The sequence below is a fragment of the Lagenorhynchus albirostris genome, chromosome 13 (assembly GCF_949774975.1).
Source record: "Lagenorhynchus albirostris chromosome 13, mLagAlb1.1, whole genome shotgun sequence".
Lineage (NCBI taxonomy): Eukaryota > Metazoa > Chordata > Mammalia > Artiodactyla > Delphinidae > Lagenorhynchus > Lagenorhynchus albirostris.
In genome coordinates this window covers 63,937,434-63,962,964 of record NC_083107.1, presented here as the reverse complement: position 1 = coordinate 63,962,964, position 25,531 = coordinate 63,937,434, and the positions used below count along the sequence as shown (strand labels likewise).

Genomic DNA, 25,531 nt, shown 5'->3' with positions numbered 1-25,531 from the left:
GAGAGAGCTGTAATAATCTGGGATTAAGAAAGCCAATCCTAATATTAATTGATTATAACATGTTTTATAGTTGTCCTATAGGTTGATGAGTAGGACCCTGATTTATCTCCTCTTTTCTGCTTTTGTATCACTAGGCAATAATCGTACTACTATCAGGAATGTTCTGTAGCGTCGTGGTGGGGGTTTAGAATAAGGTATACTGGCGGCAGGATTGCTTGCTTCCAGAGAAGTTTCTTCATTAGTGCAATAAAATTTCATAGTTGATCATTCTTTCAAGTCTTTTTTACAGAGACTCTGTATTCATGGGAGAATACTTAACATTAGTCTCCTTATAAATCTCTTATAAATTAAAATGTATAAATTGATGTTATCTTTTCCAATATTTTTTGGTATTTAAAGCTTCTGTGTTTTACTGTCTTTTGTAATACTTCTTGAAATTCTACTCTAATTTATTCTGAGAAATTTTATTTCTGTTAAAATACTCTTCTGAAATTGATTTAGTGGAAACTTCAGGGGACATTGATTGTCGGTGATAGTTGACTGTTTTTTCAGTGGTAGTTGAACTAGAGACTTTACTAGTTCTCTTAGCTTAGGTTATAACCATTCTCCATAATTTTATCTCAGATATAAAAGCCCTAAAGAACTTTTGAGGTAGTTACCTAAAAACTGTCCACATTGACTTTATGCTTAATGACTTTTGGAAAAAAGATGTAAAGAAAATATTGAGTATTTATTTTAATTGAAGTATAGTTGATTTACAATGTTGTACAGTATTGAATATTTAAAAAATTTTTCCAAACACTTTATTTTGAAGTAGTGTAGTACAAAGAACTTCTCTACACCTTTTACCCAGTTCCACTAATTTTTTTAAATTTATATATTTTATTTTTTTAAATTTATTTTTGGCCACGTTGGGTCTTTGTTGCTGCGTGCCGGCTTTCTCTAGTTGCGTGAGTGGGGGCTACTCTTCATTGCGGTGCACGGGTTTCTCATTGTGGTGGCTTCTCTTGTTGCGGAGAACAGGCTGTAGGCACACGGGCTTCTGTAGTTGTGGCTCGCGGGCTCTAGAGCACAGGCTCAGTAGTTGTGGTGCATGGGCTTAGTTGCTCCGCGGCATGTGGGATCTTCCCCGACCAGGGCTCGAACCCGTGTGCCCTGCATTGGCAGGCAGATTCTTAACCACTGTGACACCAGGGAAACCCCCAGTTTCACTAATTTTAATTTTAAATCTTTTACCACATTTTCTTATCATCCCCTCACACATACATACATATTACTTTTGCTCTCTTGTGAATAGGTTGCGTATATCATGTTCCTTTACCCTTTACAATTTCCATGTGTATTTCTAAGAATAATGATATTCTCTTATAACAGCAATATAGTTTTCAAGTTCTGATAATTTCATATTGTTACTTTAAGCTACAGTACATATTCCAATTTATCAGTTCTAATGTCCTTTAGAGCATTTTTTTTCAGTCAAAGATTATTATATTTAGTTGCCATGTAAACATTTATTTTAAATGAACTATTGGCCTTAAAATCTTAAGTGTTGAATTTTTGTTCTTTTAACAGCTAAACCAGGTGGACAGGTGAAATGTCAGTATATTTCTGCTGTGGATAAAGTTATTTTTGTGGATGATTATGCAGTAGGGTGTAGAAAGGACCTTAATGGAATCTTGTTGTTAGACACTGCTCTGCAAACTCCAGTTTCAAAGCAGGATGATGTGGTTCAGCTTGAATTACCTGTCACAGAGGTAAGTTGAAATAAGTATCAATATGCTTTTCTACTTAATGTAGTTTCAGACTTACTAGCTGTTAAATGAAATTAGGTTGTCCTTTGAGAATATTATATATGTATCCCTATAAAAACAATGAAGTATGAACTGTACAGGTTATACCACTGTAACAGAGGCCCCAAAATACAGTGGCTTAAACAGGATAGTTTCTTTCCAGTAACAGTACTGGGCTAAGTTATAGGGACAGCTTTGTTTACCTCAACACTTGGCTTCCATTTCCTGAGTCCAAGACAGCTGCTTCAAGTCTCATTACTTCTGTCTTAAGGAAAAGGTGGGCAGAAGGCCAGGGGAGCACACTAGTATTACCCACCCTCTTTCTCTCCTTTTCCTTTCACCTACCTCCCTCATCCTCTCCTTCCTTCTCTTCCCCTCCATCATTTTTCTTGTTCTCTTTTAAAAACTCTTTCATATATGCCCTTTTCATATTTACTCCATTGGCTAGAATTCAGTCACATGGCCACATTAAGCTGAGGTGGTTCTTTTTTCTTTAATATTAAAAATGAAGGAATAAATAGTAATGGACAACCAGTAATCTTTGCTATGTATCATGTTTCTTAACAATTCCAGTTTAAAATTTTAGCTATATGTATTTTTCTGTGTTACATATTCATTACTTAATTTGTAAGTCTACCCTAACTTAAATCCTTTTGTGTGAGTTGATGTTCATATCATGTAATTTGAAAGTACATTTTTCCGATTTATCAGATTTTAAATCATCTCAGAATATAAAAGATTATAATGCTGTACACACTAATAAAGTGAGATATTATTTGTCTTCATCCCAAGTTGTTGATTATTAATTGTTTTGCATTTGGCAGACTGATATGATTAATTCATAAAAATCAATATAGCATATTTCCCATTTTTAGGACATGAAAAGTGTTAATGTGTGAATTTTAAGTGCAGTTTAAATGTTTTATTCCCTCTTTGGAAGGCATTTTGTAAAAAAAAAAGTACCAATGTATATCTACTTAGATTTCATATTTACTGTCATATCACAGTCATCTAGTATATGTTAATATTGAAAGCATGTTGCTAAAGGTTTGAGTTCTGAAAACAGAGTAGCCATCTTTTTGTCATCAGAATATCTGGATCTGGGGGCATGTCTAAAATCTTTGGACAGAGAATTAATTAGTTCTACTTGTACTGAACATTTTTTCCTCTCCTACTTTAAGGAACTTAGACCATGTGATATCTTAATAAAGGATATACATCGTAGCCTACAATGAAGGATGGTATCAAACTGTTGGGTTTTAAAAGGAACTACAGAATTACAATAAAATAGTTGAACATGTATATGAAATGGACCGTCAAGTCAATATTTTTCCTACTACTCTGACCTAAATGCTAGATATTTAGCCAGCTTCTGCCACCTCCTCCACCTTGCCAGCTCATAATATCTGTTGCTGGTTTTCTTTCTTTCTACATAAATAATTACAGCTCTCTTGTTCACGTAATATTGTTTGTAGTCCTTCCACCATCCCAGGCATCCTTTCCTGCATCACACTAGTTTGTTACTGTCTTGCCTAAAGAATGGGGTCCTGGGTTTGGTTGGATTAGTGTGGATGTGTTCTTTTCCATATATTGCCCCAATACTTCTGTTAACGTAGTTCATATTGAATATGTGGGTAACAATGCAAAGGGCTTTTTTTTTATTACCTGCTGACTTAGTGACCCCTCTTATGGTTTTGCATAGTTTGAGTATTTAAAGCTCATTGGAGCACTTTACATTTATGTCTTTACATTTTTATCTCTTTTACTTTTGTTCATGGTTTCAACTTAGCCAGTTTTTTCTATCTTGCTTTGGCTTATAAAAGCTTCTATGTACTAAAACTTTACTATGTGGTACTACACTGAATACGTTGCTTTATCTCATTTAATTTTGTAACAGCCCTTCAAGTCATTATTTGATTTAACTAAGTTTGTTTAAAAAACGTAAAAGTAGGAAGCTTTAGTATAGTACCTATCAGAATTAAAATATTTGTATAAGAATCTGAATTTAACATTTTTGGTTGTGGTTAATTTTTTGTGATCATCTCTTTTATTTAGGCACAACAGCTCTTATCTGCATGTTTAGAAAAGGTAGATATTTCTAGTACGGAGGGTTATGATTTGTTCATCACACAGCTCAAAGATGGTTTGAAAAATACATCTCATGAGACTGCAGCAAACCACAAAGTTGCTAAGGTAAGAAGTTAAAAAAAAAATTACTTTGTTTGGGGTTGTAATAGAAAGAACACCTCTATACTTTTGCCTTTCTCTGTCCTCCCCACACTGACGACTAAGGATGTCTGTGGGAGATGGTGCTTTGAATTAAATCCTTGGATATATTTCATTAATTTTTCTGTGTTTTTCTTTTAACATCTTTCCTAAGTTGTAAATATAGTACATATACAATTTTTATATTGAAGGTATAAAAGGTAGAAGGTAAAAGCTATTTTCCTAAAAATAACTTTTGCATCTATAAATATCTTTTTTTCTCGAGTACAGTTGAAATTATACTAAAATATTGTGATGTACTGTCTTAGTCTGTTTGGGCTGCTATAACGGAATACCACCGATTGAGTGATATTTCTTGTGGTGAAGTCCTTCTTCCTGGGTCATAGCTGGTACCTTCTCACTGTGTCCTTACATGGTGGAAAAGGGAAGGGATCTCTCTGGAACCTCTTTTATAAAGAGGACTCCACCCTCATGACTTAAGTACCTCCCAAAGGCCCTACTTACTAATAACCCTCCCCTTTGGGGGTTAGAATTTCAACAGGTGAATTTTGGGGGTACATAAACATTCAAATTATAGCATATACCATGCTTTTTTTCATTGAAGGATGTATCTTGAGTATCTTTTTGTATCAGTCCTCATAGATCATCTGTATTCTTCCTAATATTTACATTGAAGTTTATTTTTATAGATTTACCATGATTTTATGAACCCTTATTCCATTGATGGGACATTTTTATTTAGTAAAACAGAAATCATACTGTGTGTTTCAACAGAGAGAATTTATTGTAAGGAATTGACGTAATATGTGTATGAGAACTGAAAAAGCGAAAAGGAAACCCTGAGGTAATACACAGATGGTAACTATGGGAATCAGCACTCACCTCAGTCTGAAGGAACAAGAGGTTAGGATTTTTAGAACCTAGATACTTAAAAACTTAGAGAATAGGCCCCATGGGTCTGGGACTCAGACTTCTGAGGAGGAGATGTTATCCAGTAGGTACCTCAGGAGCTTGGAGATTGGAACTTGATGAACTGAGCCTCAGATTTCTGAAGAGAGATGCTACTAGGCTAATGTTAGTGTCTCTGAGGGAGCTCTGTGAAACTGGTCCTGGGAATGCTAAGAAAACAAAACAAAAAACCTCTAAAGACCAGAAGAATCAACTGCTGCCACCAGGTCCTTCGCTAAAACAATATTGATAGTAATGACGAGTAATAGCAAGGAGCAAGTCTTTCTCCCCTCATCGTGCTTTCCAGTTTCCATCCTGTGTTCCTTTTGTCAGAACTTAACAGCCAGGAAACTGGTTGGCAAAGAAGAAATAATAGTTTACAGAATCCCAGCCCAAACATGATGGAGAAGAAAGAAAAGGGTAGGTTTGGACCCGAGAGACAGTAGTTTAATAACTGGCACATGCCACTCCTTTGGCCACTCCGCATCTCCATACACACCATCTATATGTGTTTGAACTTTCATACAACAAAAATATTATGCTTTTACTTAACAAGACGTACTGTTCCTTTTTACAAATGAAGATATTCTCTCCCCGTCCCCAGAACAGACACAAAGTTCCAGCAGATATTTTATCCATCCCTAGGTGATACTAACTACTAAAATTTATAGTTTCAAGCGTTTAGGTAACAGAACTGTGCTACCTAAAGACTAAATTAACTACAACAAAAATTCTTAGGTAAAATAATGTATCTCTCTGTGTCTGTATCTATCTAAATATATATCCATCTATCATTTATGTATAAGGGAAGAAAATATATATAGTTGCTGTATCCCTCAGTTCTATAATGGTCTGTAGTATCAAGAGGATATATTTGATATTTACAGCCTCTTTCTTCTCCTACCTATTCCGTATTCCCTTTGTCCTCAGCCAGCACCTCAACTGGTCAGGTGTCTTTACATGGTCAGGTGACTGAAGGCTTCACTCTTGCAGGATCCAAATCTTCTGTGGTACTGTGTTAAGTTGTAATTGTCCTTTCACTGTTACTATTAGATGTGGAAGAGCTTAGAGGCACCCTAGAGAGTCTCCTGGATTGTAATTAAGTTCTCCTTGCTCCTGTTATTTAGCATCAATCCAATTTCCCTGTGTTTGTCAGTTTTCATCATACCAACCAGTAGAATAACCACCTTCTTTGCCTGATGATTCAGTGACAAGAGGAACCCAAAATTGCTGGGTAGCAGTATCAATACCTAATTCAATGGAACCATTGTACCCTTGGTGGAACATTCCTTCCTTGACACAAGACCTCTAGAGCCTAAAGCTTAAAAAAAAAAAGTCTGTGAATGGATTATTACGTATAATAGCAACCCTGCTAGGAGAAGCTGTGTCATGTGTTTTTTGCCTATTGAAAGCATACACATAATCCTGTAAGGTAGAACTCCAGACTTTCAGATGTCTCTCTCAGTTAGTACTGAAGATGAGTCTTTGGTAAGGCATCACACCTTTCTGTCAGGTCAGCTCCTTCTGTATGATACCCTGGTAAGACCAGTCAATCTCATGGGCAAGAGCCCGTTGCTGCCTTTTTTTTTTTCCTTTGAAGTGCTTTCTTGGTCAGAAGCAAAAAGCAAAGTTGTATGGAATACTTTGTTGGTACATAAGCCATTCTATTAGTCCCCAGTAGTGGTATAATATTATGGCAGAGCATTGTGGGCAGAACATATAAATGCACATCCAGAATACGTGTCTATTACAGTGAAGACAAATTGCTACCCAGTCTGTGACTGAAGGAATCCAATATAATCAACCTGCAATCAGATAGTTGGCTGTTTCTTCTGGAAAATGGTGTCCTATTGGTGCCTCAGCTTTGGTATTTGCCATTGACAGGTTAACCTGCCGTTAGCCTGCTCAGTCCTGGTGAGAGGAAGTTAATGTTGGGTCTGTACATACCCTCTGTCTCTGTTGCCATGGCATTTTGCATACAGGTCCATTGAGCAAGCACTGGAGTGGCTATGGCCAGAGGGTGAGTGACATTCGTATAGTGTGTATAATTTGCCCATTTCCTCTAGAGTGGATGCCTTTTGATGAGCATTCACGTATTTCACAAATATTTTCACACTCTGTTTATTTTGAGAGGTCCTTCCAAAGACTTTAACCGTTGACTTCCTTGTTAACAGTCTTCCAATCCTGATCCTTCGGAATTCCTGAACATTTAGCCAAAACGTTACCTACTGTTCATTAATCATTGAGGACCTTTACTTCTGGCCAACTCTCAGTCCAGACAAAGAGAACAGCCAAATGAACTGGTTGAAGTTCTGGCCACTGAGAAGATTTCACCTTCACCACTGTCCTGATTGGGACTGTGATGCTGCAGCCCTCCACTTAGGAATGGTACCAACATAATGTGCAGAACCATCTGTATGTCACAGCTAAAGGTTTTCTTCCTCAATTATCTCATCATAAGGAGTTCCCTCTGAAGCCATCAATGTGGAATGAGAAAGGAGTCATAAAGAATAGATATTGTGGAAATGTGAGCTACTCGATTATTCAACTGGTCCAAAATTGAATTGCCTTTTGGATTTCTCAAGACTGATTTCTTATAAACCACTTAATGAAGGCTAGCCCTCATACCCAGTATTATGGTTTGGTGTGTCAGATAGCACCTAGTTTGTGGTGAACAACTCTGATTGCATAGACATTTGTCTCATGGGTAGGTATTTCTGTCAGGGACTACTAAGAAGCCAGGAGCTGTTTCTCAAAAGGAGAAGAGTTATTTACAGGAGCGGGCATGGCTTTGCCCTAGCGTTCTGCTACGTGATTGTCCCAGAGACTCCTGATAGGATCTTTACTTGCGGCAGACACTTCTAGTGTCATTGAATATGCTCACAAGTTACAAGTGGTAGAGCATCTTGCAATTCAGCCTGGACATGCTACAGAGCTTCTTGTGCCTTATGTATTATTTGATAATTGAGGTAGAGCAGCATACTCAAATATGCTGAACGCTGGGGTCCAAAATCCACTTAGGCCCACCGAGCATTGTGCCTCTTTTCATTGTTTGCCTTTACAAGTTATAGTAACTTACCTTTCACCTTGGAGGAAATATCCTGACATGCCCAGACTACTGGACCTTTAGAAAAAACTTAAAAGAGATTTTAGGACCCTGAGTTTTTCTGGGGATTATTGATTCTTTCTGGCTTGCATGTGTCTTACTAAGGCATTTAAGTTCCTTGCTACTTCCCCCTCATCTGGACCAGTTAGTGTGATGTTACTAATGTAGTAGACCAAGGTGGTGATCTGCAGGATGTTAGGCTGATCAGGATCTCTACAGACTAGATTATGGTAAAGAGCATGAGTCCTAGGGTAAGACTGTGCAGATTTATTGTTTCTGCCAGATAGAAGCAGTCTACTTTTGGATGGCCCTAAAAATTAGTATAGACAAAAAAGTATTTGACAGAATTGTAGCTGCCTACAAAATATCAAGGGATTTGTTGATTTGCTTCAGTAAAAATATCTCATCTGGAACAGTAGCTACAGTTGAAGTCATCACCTGATTTTACAGTCCACAGTCATTCTTCAAGATCCATTTACGTTTGCATGGGCCAAATAGGTCAGTTAAATGGAGATGAGATAATTTGATTACCCCTGTATCTTTCAGGGCTAGTATAGTGACATTAATCTCAGAAATTTCCTTAGGATGTGGCATTGCTTTTGTTTAGTAGCTTTGTAGAAAAAATGAAAGTTCTAGGGGCTTCCACCTGGCCTTTCTTACTTTAGTAGTACTCCAAGAGGATCAGAGAAACAGTGTGGGAATTTTTCTAGTTGCCTATTCTATTTCTCTTCCAGTTGTACATTTGGGAAGTAGAGAAATAGCTACAAGATAGGTCTGGGGATCCACAGAGCTCATTGAGACAGCTTTGGGCCAAAATTCCATCAATCACTTCACCATCATGTCCCCACTTTCACTAGTGGACCACAGTGATGTTTTAGGTCAGTTCAGTGTTACTTATCTTGTGATGCCTGAAAGATCTAAATATTTTCTATTCCCTAGTTCACGGTGACTACAGTGAATGTCCACAGGTGCCTTTGGGGAAGGCTTGGAGTATGATTTACAGTGTAGAGTTGGGGCATCGTTGTAGGATCCTTTCTCAAGGGGATTTGGCCTCCCTTTCAACCAAGAGGCTCTGGGTCTATGAGCAGATTAGGTCTAGAAACAAAGTAAGAGCTTCTCTCTCTCTGTTTCTTAGGTAATGGAAGTCATGTTTCTGGCCACAAGTGTTTCCAGTAATATAGATAAGTAGTAATTTAGTAGGCTGCCTAGAGTGTATTAGACAGAATGGAAACCATTCATAGGCAAGCAGGAACAGGATATAAAGATGAAATTACTTTATAGACTTATTTCTCTTGGAGATTAATACTTAGCATTTTTTTCAGTCTAACTTCTTAAGTAATTATTTTAATATTAAATAATTGTAGTTAACATTTATTGAAGGCTTACTCTGTTAGACACTGTACCAATCCTCACTTGAATTCTTGTAGAAACGTTATGTGAATAGGTATTTGTTTTTTCCCATTTCACAGAAGCAGGAAATTGAAGTTAATTTGACTAGGGTCTCATGGTTGATGGAGAAGCTGGGCTTAGAATCCAAGTCTGTGTGACAATAAGGTCTATGCTTTAGATACTTTGCTGAATTATGGTGACAACAAAAATACAACATCTGAAGTAAATCTTCGTATAACCCAGTAGCGATGAATTGTACAGCTATATATTTATGAGTGGAGATATTTAGGTGCCTAGTTTATGCTTAACATTGTATATGTGCTGGAGGAATGTGAAAAATGACAGATGATTTTATTTATTTAAAATTTTAATTTATTTATTTTTACGTCTTTATTGGAGTATAATTGCTTTACAATGTTGTGTTAGTTTCTGCTGTACAACAAAGTGAATCAGCTGTATGTATACACATATCCCCATATCCCCTCCCTCTTGAGTTCCCTCCCACCCTCCCTATTCCACCCCTCTAGGTCATCAGAAAACATTGAGCTGATCTCCTTGTGCTATGCAGCAGCTTCTCACTACAGATGATTTTAGTTCTCCTTAATTGTGGATGAGATATGTAGGAAGATGTGCTACCATTTAGTTCTAAACTTTCTTTTTCAGGATGGTTAGTTTCATTTTTTATGTAATTGCAGGTTCTTACTTTAAATGATAAATTAATGGAGTAAACTCACTTGAGACTGTAAATAGTTCTTTATCTTATAACGTATAAGTCATGGTTTTGGTGAAAACTATTATGTTTTCCTTTGCTTACACTCCTGTTTCCTTTCAGTGGGCCACAGTTACATTTCATCTTCCTCATCATGTGTTGAAGTCCATTGCCAGTGCCATTGTGAATGAACTTAAGAAAATAAATCAAAATATTGCTGCCTTACCTGTGGCGTCCTCAGTGATGGACAGATTGTCTTACCTCTTACCTAGTGCACGTCCAGAACTTGGGGTGGGGCCAGGTCGTTCTGTGGACAGGTATGACCTTGCTTATAAAAAGATGTGACAATGAGATTGAATTGATAAGTTTTTTGATTAACAAAGAATAACTGTAAAATTTGATTTAAAAAATTTCAAAATATTTTTGAAAACCACTCAGATTTTTATTTCTCTTAAAATACTGAAGTGGAGTAAACTACTCCTTGACTTGTTAAACAATTTCTTTTGGTGCCTGGAAAGTATTTAAAGGGATTATGAAACTATATTTTTAAAATTCCATCTTTGTACTTGCTTAGTAGATATTTGAGTCAACTTAAAAATATTATAATTATTAAATGTATATGAATTATTTTGCCTTGATGAAATTTTGTGACCTTTGGCATAAATTTTGGTAAGTTAAAAGACTCTGCCAGAATCTGAATAAAAGAGCCATATATTATTTCCTACTTAAAAAATGAACAGTTAAAAAAGCAGTTAGGGATGGGCTTCCCTGGTGGCACAGTGGTTGAGAGTCCGCCTACCGATGTAGGGGACACAGGTTCGTGCCCCTGTCCGGGAAGATCCCACATGCCGCGGAGCGGCTGGGCCCGTGAGCCATGGCCGCTGAGCCTGCGCGTCCGGAGCCTGAGCTCCGCAACGGGAGAGGCGCCAACAGTGAGAGGCCCGCGTACCGCAAGAAAAAAAAAAAAAGCAGTTAGAGCAATTTTGTGGGTTTTTTTGGTTTGTTTGTTTCTTTCTTTCTTTCTTTTTTTTTTTTGCCGTACGCGGGCCTCTCACTGTTGGCGCCTCTCCCGTTGCGGAGCTCAGGCTCCGGACGCGCAGGCTCAGCGGCCATGGCTCATGGCCCTAGCCTCTCCGCGGCATGTGGGATCTTCCCGGACAGGGGCACGAACCCGTGTCCCCTGCATCGGCAGGCGGACTCTCAACCACTGTGCCACCAGGGAAGTCCTGTTTTTGCTTTTCTAGGGCAATTTTGAATTAAGATTTTTATGCTGCCTGCCCTGGATTTAAACAGTATTATAAAAAACCATACCTCAATCATTATTTTCTTCACTAGAGATTTATTGGAGTTCTGCTTTGTATAAAACTAACTAAAAAGTCAGTAATGCATTCATTGAAAAACTTAAATGATTTGTTTTTGAAATAAAATTTATCAGTACTGAAGTTTAGAAATGCTTTACTGAAATATTAAATTTAGCAGTTTTGATAAGTTCACATTTCCCTTTCCATGTAGCATTTTACATTTTCACTTCTTCATTGAATGTGAATTGTAACTGCCTATGCTGTTTTCTGAAGTACATTTATAAAGAGTACATGCTGATGTAGCAAAAAAATTACTGAATGAGTTAACCTTTAACTTCTGTTATCTTAAGTTTTGCTCCCCCCTCCCCCGCCCTCCCGCCAGCTGCACTGTGCGGCTTGTGGGATCCCAGTTCTCTGACCAGGGATTGAATCCGGGCCTCCGGCAGCAAAAGCACGGAGTCTCAACCACCGGGCAGCCAGGGAATTCCCGTATAGCTCTTATATTAGTTTGCGATATTTATTAGTTTATCCTTTTGTAAACTGAAACTGCTTAATCAATTGCCCTTTTTTTGTTAAGTGATTTTATTATTATGTAAATAACTTCTCTTGGTTGTTAACATTTGGGAAGAATTTTTGTATTCCATAGTAGTATTGCTATCTCTAACTTTTGGGCAAAATGTGGAGACTTTCATTTTTAATAACTGTCAGATGATATGTGCTGTGGCTATCATTAAAATGTTCTTTGGAATATGTCCGGAGAGGGGGAGAAAAAGGAAAAGTATGTATTTAGAATAAATGTTTCCTATCTGAGAGCCATGCCTATCTTGAGATTATAATTTCAGAGCTATTTTCTTTGCAGTCAGTAGGAGAGTATCTGAAGAACTCAGTGCAAGCTGTCATAAATGGTTTATTTTAGAAAATGCATTCATTAGATGGGATTTTCAGTGTTTCTGGAGGTGTTAAAATGTCTCAGAGTATTAATTTTGATATAGCCTGTGGTGTTTATTTCATTAAATATGAATCTAGGAACCTTATGAAAACCTTGATGAACTCTGTTGGAGGTTTGAGTAAGGGTCTACTGGATGCTATTGCTGTTTTGTTTGGTAATATAACTAAATGGACAGGTTTCTGTTTTGAGACTGACACAGATCTTTGAAGACATCTATACCCTGTAGATGATAAAACTTTTCTAACTCAACAATTTTTTTTTTAAGTTTTATTTTTTTTAAATTTTATTTACTTTTGGCTGTGTTGGATCTTTGTTGCTGCGTGAGGGCTTTCTCTAGTTGCAGTGAGCGGGGACTACTCTTCGTTGCATGGGCTTCTCATTGTGGTGGCTTCTCTTTTTGCAGTGCACAGGCTCTAGGTGTGTGGGCTTCAGTAGCTGTAGCACGCGGGCTCAGTAGTTGTGGCACACAGGCCCTAGAGTGCGCGGGCTTCAGTAGTTGCGGTGCATGGGCTCAGTAGTTGCTGTGCACGGGCTCTAGGGTGCATGGGCTTCAGTAGTTGGGGTGCACAGGCTCAGTAGTTGTGGTTCGTGGGCTCTAGAGTGCAGGCCCAATAGTTGTGGCGCGTGGGCTTAGTTTCTCCACGATATGTGGGATCTTCCCAGACCAGGGATTGAACCTGTGTCCCCTGCATTGGCAGGTAGATTCTTAACCATTGCACCACCAGCAAAGTGCCTGTTTTTCTTTTTTTCAAATCAGAACACAACTATGAGTTAAACCTAAAGCTCTCTAGCAATATTATAGGAAACCATGTACTAATTTAAGGGAAGAATTTAAAGAAAAGTATTTTTCTGGTCTCTTTGTGATGACCTTTACCACTTTCTCTCTCTTTTTAAAAATCAGTTGCCCTTCTGTGTTAGGAAGAGGAAGCTCTGCTTATCAGTCCTTTCTTATTTGAAGCTGTTTGGACTTTTTCTAATTTTGGTAGTCTCCTTTAAAAAGATACTCTAGTATTGTTACAGGTTCACTCTTAGTGAGCTAATGTATTTTAATGAAAACATATGTGAAGATTTCTTTTTTTTTGTGACAATTCCCTGGAGAGTACAAGTTTCCTGGAAAAGGATTTCTCTGGAGAAAGAACATATAAATTGCTTTCTACTTAAAAAAAAAAAAATTAAACTAGAATATACTTTCTCAATATGGTTGAGATAAAACTACCATTCCTTTGGTTGTAGTTTTATCCATTTTTGCAAAACTTGTCACATGATGGAAGTGTAGGGTTCTCTGCCTCTACATTTTCAGATTTTCTGCTCTCTGATTGCTAATTATGCAACATTGGTTAATTTAATCTCTCCGGGAATTGTTTATCAGTTGTAGCTAACTTATCATGTTTCTTTTTTCCCTACTCTGTTTAAGGGAAGTTCCTAAAACTGATCATTTTTAATTTAAAATACAAATTTGAATTGGTAATTAGACATTCCCAGTTTGTGTTGATAATCCAGTAAACTTTTTTCTTCAGTGGTAGATAGTAGTGTCACTGTAATTTGATGCCTAACTTCGGTTACATAAAGTTTGTTTACTTTTAGATCATTGATGTATAGTGAAGCTAACAGACGGGAGACATTTACCTCATGGCCTCATGTAGGCTATAGATGGGCACAGCCAGATCCCATGGCTCAAGCTGGATTTTATCATCAGGTAAATAAGGCTGTCAAAAATTTCTTCGCAATATGACTTTGTAGCCTTTAGTAAAATTGTCAACATTTTAATACTTTTTCAGTCATTATACTATTTTATGCACCCAGGCTCTGTGCTTGTGTGTATGTATGTAATGTGAGTTTTGTTCTTATACCTTTGATCTTAATACTGACTGGCTGTTTCCTATGTCACATACTGTGTATGAAAGGGGAAAACATTAAAAAAAAAAGTAACCAATAACTGAGAATGCTTTATAACTATTTTCTTTCAGATTATATATAAGTATGATATATATAATATGTTTATGTGTACAGTTAATCAACAAGCAGGCAGTATTCTCCAGATTTGTGTCTTGAGAAGTGTTCTCTCTGGGTGTGTGTTTATTTTCAGTTTTGACTTATGTATTCGTAACAGAGTAGTACATGTTAGGGTAATGCAATAACAGCAATACATTGCAGTTACTCTTGAAATTTTAATTTTATTGGGATTAAAAATTACCTATATATTAGATAACTATGGAAGCAGCATTGTGGGTAGTACAGTGTGACTTGAATACATATGTATTGAAGAATTGATCAAGAAATTATTTAGAAAGATAAAGAATTAATCAGGGAAAATAGTCGTGGTTTTATGTAGGAAAAGAGGAGGGTGTACAGGTAAGGATGAGTGTGACAAAAAGACATGAGAATGGGACATTATAGAAAGCTTTGTGGAGCTAAAGTAGAGGAAGTTAAGAAAAATGAGTTTAGATAGGCATAATAAACCAGTTAAAGGAAACTTCAGCTGAATAATGTAGACTGGCCTACCACTGTTTTGCCATTGCTAAAGAAGCTGAGAAATCTAATAATTACGTGTCAATTTACATAAAGCATGCGTATTTAATTTTAGAACTAAATTAAACTTTGAATACATTGAAGTTACTGTCATAAAGAATCTTAAGAGTGATTATTCCTTTGTTATCCTGAAGTGTTCTTGAAGTATCTTAAACTAGGATTAAATCAGAAAACCATATATATTTGAAGATTTTATTCAGAGTTTGTCAAATTTCCAGTTAAAGATAGATTTATCTGGGGACTGGCTAATATTAAAATCACTGAATATGTTTTCCTAAGTTAAGGATTGAATGAGGACTATTTTTCCTAATAATTTATCTTCTTCTTATTTGGTGTCATTTCCTAAAACAGTCTGTTAGGTGATACCTTGATATTTTTTCTGTTGAGCTCTTGTTCATTGTATTCCTTTTTTTTTTTTTTTTTCCTTTTGGCCCGCACCATGCGGCTTGTGGGATCTTAGTTCCCTTACCAGGGATTGAACCCATGCCCCCTGCATTGGAAGCACGGAGTCTTAACCACTGGACCACCAGGGAAGTCCCTGTATTCCATTTTTGCAAAGATCAAATCATAGGTTTTCTAGAATCTTCTACCTGTATTAGGTGCTGATTATTCTCAGTCTTCTAAAAAATATATTTACACCTGTAGACATACTAAGTGCTAAGTAGAGTAAGTATTCAAAAATATTAATATTAGTTTTTAGAGGTATATTTCAGTTCAGATTTAGATTTTATATATGTATAAATGTCATTTTGTCATACGTGTCTTACTTAAAGAATGTTACCTTAATTACGTTCACTAGTTTGCTTTTCCTTTTCACTTGCCCTTTCCTATGTAGTAGTATAGAATTCAGTTTTTAATAATAAACCTGTTAGACAATTTCCTTTCATATACTTAACTATATTTAAAATACTTTAGTAATACAATTAGAAGATGCTAGATCAGAGATTGAGGATGTGTGTGTCTCCATATTTGATTTAGTGGTCATTTGCTGATGAAACATAATTTTTCAAATAAGGCAGCAAATTTATAAACGTTTGGAGATTAAAAGTATATTGTTGAGGGCTAATAGTATAGGCTAATTTTCTTTTCCTCAATATGGAATTTTACCTAAAATTATGAACTTATTTAGAAGAGTTTTTATTAAGCAATTTTAATATTGATAAACCTTTTCTGTCTTCTTTATAAATTTGCAGCCTGCCTCATCTGGAGATGATAGAGCCATGTGTTTTACTTGTAGTGTATGTCTCGTCTGTTGGGAACCTACTGATGAACCTTGGTGAGTCTTGATATTTCTGAATGTAATAGGCTAAGTTCTATAAATGTGCTTCTAAATTTTATTTTTCTGATATCTGTATATTAATATTCTTGCCTTTTGTCATCTATATTTTTGCCTCTGTCCTAAGAGAATGAGGTAATGCTGTCTATGCTCTGTCATATCACTTGGCATACAGGATCTCTAATGTGTAACTTTCCAAGATGTGTACATGGGAGAAGTGCCAAAGAATGGAACTAGACTCTGACTGAAAACTAGAAGGCTATGATAAAATAAGTTTAAAAAGCATGACTAAATTCAGCAGTTTAGCCTTGTTCTTTTGAGGGCAGGTCATCAATAGAGAATCCACAGAGGAGGGCCTTTATGATTTGCATTTCTAATTTTGAAGTAATTCTAGGGAGTCTGTGGTGGTTTTGAATTCTAGTGCATGAAAGTTTAGAACTTGGTTAAACAATAGAGATCATGTATTGGAACCTCATTTTTAGAAATAACTACTCAGAGGCCCTATTAATAGAAATAGTGGGACTTCCCTGGTGGTACAGTGGTTAAGAATCTGCCTGCCAGTGCAGGGGACGTGGATTGAAGTCCTGGTCCGGGAAGATCCCACATGCTGTGGAGCAACGAAGCCCGTGCTCCACAACTACTGAGCCTGTGCTCTAGAGCCCATGAGCCACAACTGCTGAGCCCACATGCCACAACTACTGAAGCCTCCATGCCTAGAGCCTGTGCTCTGCAACAAGAGAAGCCACCACAGTGAGAAGCCTGCGCAGTGCAATGAAGAGTAGCCCCCGCTCGCCGCAACTAGAGAAAGCCCGCACGCAGCAACGAAGACCCAACGCAGCCAAAAATAAATAAATAAATAAATAAAATGGTAATAATAGCAAATATTTATATAATATGGTTTACCAGGTACCATCCTACACATTTTATATATTTTTAACTCATTTAATTCTCACATTAGCTTTATGAGTTAGGTATTATTATCATCTCCATTTTATAGGAGGGAATTGAGAATATTCTCCAGTTTAATCCATAGTCACTCCATGAGATAAGAATTATTATACCATTTTAAAATAAAAAAAATAAAATTTGGTGAAGATCATTTGGCTAGTAAGTCATGGAGCCAGGATTTGGTTTTAAGATATACCACTTATTTTGTACTATAATTAGTTCGAGATCTCTGAATGTTAATCAGCTGATGTGAACTTGCTAAAGCCTATTAGAGTGTGCATGTGGATTCCAGGTTGCAGTGGGAAATACTGAAAATATGAAAAATTGAAATTGCGTCTGCTGACTGAGAGTTGAGTATGAGCAATTTCCAATTTAGGTTAAGGTTCTGTTTGGAATTTAGTCTTTTCCCCATGAAACCATCTTTATATATATAGCAACCATTTTAACACGTATATTTTAGTTTCTTAGGCTGATCCTCAGAAAGTTATTTAACCCACACCTGAAAAATTATACCATAACATTATAGAATGTATCTTTATTCATAAATATTTTTCTGTGGGAAAGTTGATTCAGATTTCCAACTTGGGCTGTTTAAAACCCATCTTTTCTTGATATGGTCAGGAAATCAAGGGTTCTACCTTTTCTTTGCCCCGGGATTCAGGATTCCTCAAACTCTTAAGCAGTTGGTAGAGTCTCTGAGGGCCTAGGGCCAGTGCTCCAAATGGATAGAGGGAATGGGATTGATGGGGGCTAGGGAGCTGAGCCTGTGTACCTTCTGAATCTGAAAGGAGGAATAGAATGAAGATTTTTCATTTTTAGGGGAAGATGGGACTCATATTTTGATGGTAGGAGTTGATAGAGCCACTTTGGAGGGAGATTGAACTTTAAAAAAATAAAATAAAATGGGCCCCTTATTATCTAGCAGTTCCACTTCTTATTTACACTAGAGAATTAATTGCTCTTATATGCAAGGAAGCGCAAAATGGTCATGGTAGTGAAAAACTGGAAAATCTTACATGCCTCTCAGGAGGGGACTACCTAAGTAAAATATATTCATGTAATTGACTATGATCCAACAGTTAAAGGAATGAACAGTTAGCTCTCTATTAATCACGAGTACCTTTTAGATGTGTTATTGTATCAAGAAAGCTGTTGTAGGGACTTCCCTGGTGGCGAAGTGGTTAAGAATCCGCCTGCCAGTGCAGGGGACACAGGTTCGAGCCCTGGTCCGGGAAGATCCCACATGCCGCAGAGCAGCTAAGCCCGGGCGCCACAACTACTGAGTCCATGTGCCACAGCTACTGAAGCCCGCGCACCTGGAGCCCGTGCTCCGCAACAAGAGAAGCCACCGCAGTGAGAAGCTATGCACCTTAACAAAGAGCAGCCCCGGCTCGCCACAACTGGAGAAAGCCCACACACAGCAGCAAAAACCCAATGCAGCCAAAAATTAAATAAATAAATAAATAAATTTATAAAAAGAGCAAAAAAAAAAAAAGCTGTTGTAGAATGATTCATATAATAATATTGTTTATTTAAAATGAAAAACCCCATATTTTCTGAATGTACATGTATGTGTATAAACTTATAAAAATATTTTAGAAGTATATTAAATTCGTAATAGTGGTTACCTGGAGGTGGGATAGGAGATTACTGGGGTTGGCTATTATAACCGAAGTGGGTCTTTTGCTGTATTTCAGATAGTCATATGTTGTGTAAATAAAATTTTAATTAAAAAGTTAAAACTCAGGTTAAGAGAGAAAGATGGAAAGAGGAAAAATACCCTAAGGTTTGGCTGTGAAGGAATCCAGTTCAGATATCATGTGCCTGCAGATGCCATGTAAAAGCATTAACGTAAGACACCTTGTGTATTGTAAAGTGTCCAGGATTCATATATGGTTATAGGTAAGTTGTAGGTGCAGTGTAAAAAGAAATATGTATACCCCATGGAATATTTTATAGAGTATAGCTTTCCTTTCTTTGACATGGAAGTATAAAAATGGGTTTTAAAAAAAGCCTCTTTTTTTGGATGGCAGCATTCTTACATTTCAAATAATGCCTTGTAATTACAGCTAGTGAAAGTTTAAAAAAATAAAAAAAAAGAATAACCAAAAAGAAATAAAGTAGTCACAAAGTTGGGCAGATAATTTTTAAGTGTTAAGTTGATCCTGCTTTAAATATTTGAGAAAATTCTTTAAGTCAGTATACCAATCTTGATCTGAGGTCCTAGTATTTTATTCTTATTACACACGTTAGGGTTTTCTAGTAAACTAATTTACCATTTCATTTTGCTCAGTAAGTATTTATGTGAAGGAAATAATGTACAATCTATAGACATTATCCAAGTTTCTTAAAGTTATTTGTCTGATGGAGTCTGATAGTGAATGTGAAGGGTATATCTGTGTTTTTGATATATGTTATTTTATCCATACTCTAGAGATCTTTCTGCCTTCAGGTCTTTACTAAAAAAGTTTTTTGCAGTATGAATGGCATTTATAGAGTTTTATTGTATGCTCTTTACAGCTGTGGCCACTTATATAGATAGGTGGGTCTGTATCTACGTATGGATTATTTATTTATTTTAAAAACAACTTTATTGAGATAACTTTGACATGTAAAAATTACATACATTTAAGGTGTACAATCTGGTGTTTTAGTATATATACATATTGTGAAAAGATCACCATAATCAAGTTAATTAACATATCCATCACCTCTAATAGTTACCAGTTTGTGTGTTAAGAATGTTTAATTCAAGATACATCCTCTTCACAAATTTCAAATATACAATATGGTAATGTTATCTTTTGTCACCATGCTGTAGAATACATAGAAAATTTTAAACTGAAACAAAGTAATTATTTATTTAAAGCTGTGGGAAACTAGTGTGAAGAAATATAAGGAGATTAAACAGTTTTATCAGTATATTAATATGATATAAATTTTACTGTATCATTTGTCTGTTTCATCTGAGACTGGCTTTGTTTGTAATCAGTTAAAGTGAACAATTGCTGTTAAAGTGAGTAGTTTAACATGTTAGAGTGATCTCAGTAAAATGAAACAATTTGCTATTTAAGTCTTTAATTAAAGAATACTTTAAGTTCAATTAATTGTTTTTTTTTAAAGAAAAAATATCGCGGAGTTCTCTTTTAGTGTACAGACTTAACGGCTTAGTTGTTCAGTAAACTTTCCCTTCCTTAATTTGTGTAAAGGTCTGAACACGAGAGACATTCCCCAAATTGCCCGTTTGTGAAAGGTGAGCACACACAGAATGTGCCATTGTCAGTCACTCTTGCAACAAGTCCCGCGCAGTTCCCTTGCACGGATGGAACTGACAGAATATCTTGCTTTGGGTCCGGGAGCTGCCCTCACTTTTTAGCTGCTGCAACGAAACGAGGAAAGATCTGTATATGGGATGTTTCCAAACTTATGAAGGTATGTTTTAATTTTGAAGAAACATATTAGTGATTGAGAAAAAATCCGTTGTAAATTTAGGCTTTTCATTTATTTGTTTAGGTGCACTTAAAATTTGAAATTAATGCATATGATCCAGCAATTGTACAACAGCTTATTCTCTCAGGAGAACCAAGCTCAGCAGTTGAATCTAGGAGACCAACTTTGGCATGGCTGGAAGACTCGTCTAGTTGCTCAGATATACCAAAATTGGAAGGAGATAGGTATGTAAATTTGTTTTGATAATATTTATAGAAGTTAAGTGTTTTCTTTTCCTAAATTGTATATTCTCTTAATTCTAATTAAAGAGGCAGAAAACGTTGTTAGTCTCAAGAGATTAGAGACTCAGTGTTTGGTTAGAAATCTGAAATAATTGATTCTTGAAAGAAATTGTCATTCACAAACAACATAGTCTATAAAATATACTTTATTTTCTATCTCAGTCTATGCCAATTGGGAATAATCACACCATTGAAAAGTAAAGTCTAAATAATGAAATGAAATCCTTGGATTAGATTTGTAATTTTGCCTTCTTCTAAATATTTTCATAGAGCAGTTGAATCATTTGGTTCATTTCCCCTTTTTTCATTAGCAGCTAAAATATAGAAGTGGTAATGAATAGTGAAATAACCCATGGCTAGGCAAGGTGATCTAATTATTTAAAACAATAAATGTATCAGTAGTCAACAGTGAGTTGAGGTACAATAATTAATGCTAAGGAAAGATTCTGGTAGAATTGTTGTGCTGGATTCTATTCTATTCAGCTTTTCTGGAGATTGATGATTTCTGTGGCTGTATTTGACCTCTGTGGGGGAAAGAGAGTCAATTAAAATCCCATCTTACCTACTTGTCTCCAAAGAAGCTCTGCAGTTGTAACTCTGAACTGGGTAGGATTATAGATAGAGCAACATTTGTGATACTCCCAATGTAGGCAGAATGAAGGGGTCCATAAGCCACTCAGCTTGTTTTCAGCAATAGCAGCTACCACTTTTTAAGATTCTGACGGTAGCCATGTGAAATGGAGCCTGTGTAACTGATCAGGTGTCCTGGTATACTGAGATCTATCATTTCACTTGCAGGGCTTCTTGTGTTACTGATGTGTGATTGGTGTTACACCACAGTGATTTATCATTTTTATTTCGCAGTCTGCTTATTTGGTGGCATGCACTTTCATTAAGAAGTAATATAGGGGCTTCCCTGGTGGCACAGTGGTTGACAGTCCACCTGCCAATGCAGGGGACAAGGGTTTGTGCCCTGGTCCGGGAAGATGCCGCAGAGCGGCTGGACCTGTGAGCCATGGCCGCTGAGCCTGCGCGTCCGGAGCCTGTGCTCCGCAACGGGAGAGGCCACAACAGTGAGAGGCCCGTGTACCACAACAACAACAAAAAAAAAGAAGTAATATAAAACTTTACGAATGGAAATGATTTCATTATTTAAATTAATGGGGAATTCACAACATATAAAATGGGAAGTTTACCTCTGTCTAGTCCCTCTTGCTAATTAGTATGTGGAAATTATTAGTAGGTAAATGAATGTGGTCTGAGTTCTGGAACAGACTGAATTGAAGCTTCATGGTGCTCTCAGTTATTTTAAGTCCCTGTGAGAGCTTGATGGGAAAGCAGTTGGCCCATTGTTGTCTTGAATTTGACCATATTTGCCAGTAAGACTGAAAAGTAAGCATGCGTGATCTTTTGATTTACTTTGAAATTAGTGGAAAATTATTCATAGAAGATAATGAAACTGGTGTGTCCTGAACACTGACTTTAACTAGAACTTTTGACTCAGTTTTGTAATTTGAGGATTAAAAATTGAGTCAAGATGCAGTTTTAAGATCACACACATATACACACCTTGGTAAAATGTACATTTTAGGTAAACACTTGTCCAGTATTTCTTGCGGACAGGTATTATCTGAGCTCGTGTGCTAGGGTTGAGATATAAATCGCTCTGCCTGCTTTTTTAAGAGACTTAAAATCTTTCCAGGGTAGAATGACCCTTTTCTCCCAAGATAGTGTGAAATGAGTCATATACAAAGATTACTGTGTGTCAGGGTGGTAGGAGGAAGCTGAAGAGGTGGAGCTTCAAGCCCTTTCTCTCTCCTTCCTTTCCTCCAGAGGTAGCAGGATTCCTGTCGAATTGGTGGTAGATATAATGAGCCAGACTACCTCTGCCTCTGTGGCACGAGATATAGTATATATAGTATATTTTGTCTTAAAATATGCTGTGCTTCATTAGCTTGAAGAATAATACATTAACTGAAGAAATTAAAGCTTAACCAAGAAGTTTAAAGTAATTAGCAGTATAGCTTGCTTGGCAATTGTTTTTTGTCTATTTCTACTTAGAAGGCAACATTTGTTTTTGTTCTGAATTTATTTAAGGAAGAATATTTGGGACACATTTAATTTTAATGAATTAACATTTTTGTCTGGATGCCTCATTTGTATGTTATGTCTTTCAAATTTACAAAAATTTCCTGAGTTTAACTTTGAAATTGCTTATAGTATTGTATATCTTAGTTATATATCAAAACTAAGGTACACCTGTAGTATTAGCATATATAATCTTAACTAAGCATTTTAAACTTACCATATATATTTTTTTGCATGTTTATTACTTTGGAAAAGGTTTTATATCATGTAAAAGACTTCAGTAAATCTAGTGTCTATTATATAAGTACATTTGACCCTTCAACAACATGGGTTAACTGCGTGAATCCAATTATGTGTGTATTTTTTTAATAGTGAACACTGCACGATCTGTGGTTGGTTGAATCTGCAGATGCAGAACCACGGATACAGAAGGGCAATTAGTATAAGTTATACACAGATTTTCCACTTAATGGATGGAGTGTTGGTGCACCTAATCCCTGTGTTGTTCAGTGGTCAACTGTAATGCATGTTTATTGTAGAAATATTAGAAAATATATGGAAGTAAATTGAAGAAAAGTAGAGTCCCCATTATCATACCATCCAGTCTTGTTAACGTTTAGGTGTGTATAGTTTTTTTAAACCCATGTGATTAAAAAAAAAATTTATTGATGCATCATTACCCATCAGAAGAGTCACCCTTTAAGTGTACAGTTTAGTGGTTTTACTCATATGATTTTTATCACTTAGTAGTATGAGCATTTTTCTGTGAAGAAATAATGTTTTTTTAAATATTTTATTTTGAAGAATTTCACAATAAAGCTTGTTTTTTTGTGGGCTAATTAAGGCAATTATCTGGCAACCCTTTGTAACATTCTCTGTAACTTCAAGACAGCTGAATTCCTTCTTTAAAATATACTACTACTAGATTTTATCTTTTGTCTCTGTAACTGGGTAATATTTGGCTATTTTTCTTAATGCAAAAGCCCTCAAAACCTATAGTTTCTTCTTGGTTTGGACTTCTTCATTCTGGATAATTCCCAATCATTCATTTTTCCTCTTAGGATTTATTTTTCCAAATATCTTTATTATTTTTTCTGAAACTAGCCAGTTAATATTTGAATGGCTTGAGGCTAATTAGCAGCTCATCTTTTTCACATTCTTTTTTATTTTTAAATTATAGCACAAAATTTGTTTATGGTTAATTATTACCAATTGAAAAGACTGAAACACGGAAATTATGTCAAAAATATCTAAGCAAGTACCTTCCCACCCCAATTTCAGACATTACTTTAAGCATTTCTAAGGGACATTTCCAGGTTACGTTTCATAATAAAATAACATTATAAATGCCTAGGTATTTCAGATGGAAGGTGCAATATATTGTTTCAAAAAGGGAGAATTACTTTTCCTTCTTGTGAAATGCATCTTTTAATTTTTGTAGTTTAGGTTATCAAAATTTTAGAACTGCTGTAAATGTGCTGATTGTTAGTTCATACACTGCCTAATGTTGTGCTAGAGTGGTCTGTAATTATATCTTTTTTCCTGTTTGCTAACAGTGGAGACTGAGGATAACGTTAGATGCAAAGAGAGAGGCTGGCAATTTCTTGGCCACCTGAGTGAAGAGGAAAAAGAGTCTTGTTGTCTTGACTCCTAAGTTACGAGTTTTAGTAGTTTTCCTGCTTATCAAGGTGGTCTTAACAGCCCCTCCCAAACAAGGGGAAAAAACCAAAAGCAAAACACAAATGAAATGCATATCTGTGTGAAAACACTTACATACACACATATTTATACAGCTATTCTATTTGGTTTTAGGGTAACTTTTCTGAATTCAGTAATAGAATAGTTACTAAAATTTTACTACTGGAAGCTTGTGCTTGATTTTATTAGCTGTTTTTCTCTTTTTTCATTTTATTTACCCAGACTATCCCTAGTCGTACCTATTCATTTGTCGAATTCCCATAGATTCTGTTGTAAATTTTTAGAGATTACCACACTCTATTTCAGGCAAACATTTATTTAATGATTTAAGATGATTCATTATTAGCATTGTTAATCAGTTAGGGTCTCAAACTACTTATATATCATTTAAGCTAGTTGTGTGATGCTTGTTTGAGATGCAAAACAATGGTTGTAACATTGTCCTTTTTTCTTTGCTGTCTCATGTTATGTATACTTTTTTTGAAATGGAAATTAATTTTTAATTTATCTTTTAAGTGATGACTTACTGGAGGATTCAGACAGTGAAGAGCACTCCAGATCAGATTCTGTGACAGGTATGTAAAAAATATTAGATAATCTTTTTTTTATATCCTTGTATTTATATAGTTTTTAGGTAAAGCTAAATACCACTTAATTCTGTATTTCTTAGTGCAAACTCTAAATTTTCATTAATACACAAAGTAATCTCAAATATTATGTATCAGAGATCTTGAATTAGTTGTGCGTTCATAGAGTTTCATACTTAAAATTTAAATAGTACCTATTTGAGCCAAAGGAATTAAAATGAATCTTATTAAATCTTTGTCACATATTTCAGGGACG

The 25,531-nt window shown here is 36.0% G+C and overlaps 1 protein-coding gene across 1 annotated transcript in view; it reads left to right on the top strand.

Annotated features, from left to right (window-relative positions):
* The window catches only part of BIRC6 (baculoviral IAP repeat containing 6), a 238,594-nt gene that overhangs the window by 26,680 nt on the left and 186,383 nt on the right, over positions 1-25,531 (top strand). Inside the window, exons 2-9 of the mRNA XM_060168808.1 lie at positions 1,573-1,754; positions 3,846-3,983; positions 10,292-10,485; positions 14,003-14,114; positions 16,141-16,223; positions 20,381-20,603; positions 20,685-20,845; positions 25,205-25,263. Coding sequence (XP_060024791.1) covers positions 1,573-1,754; positions 3,846-3,983; positions 10,292-10,485; positions 14,003-14,114; positions 16,141-16,223; positions 20,381-20,603; positions 20,685-20,845; positions 25,205-25,263 — 1,152 coding nt within the window. The remainder of the gene's footprint in view (positions 1-1,572; positions 1,755-3,845; positions 3,984-10,291; positions 10,486-14,002; positions 14,115-16,140; positions 16,224-20,380; positions 20,604-20,684; positions 20,846-25,204; positions 25,264-25,531) is intronic.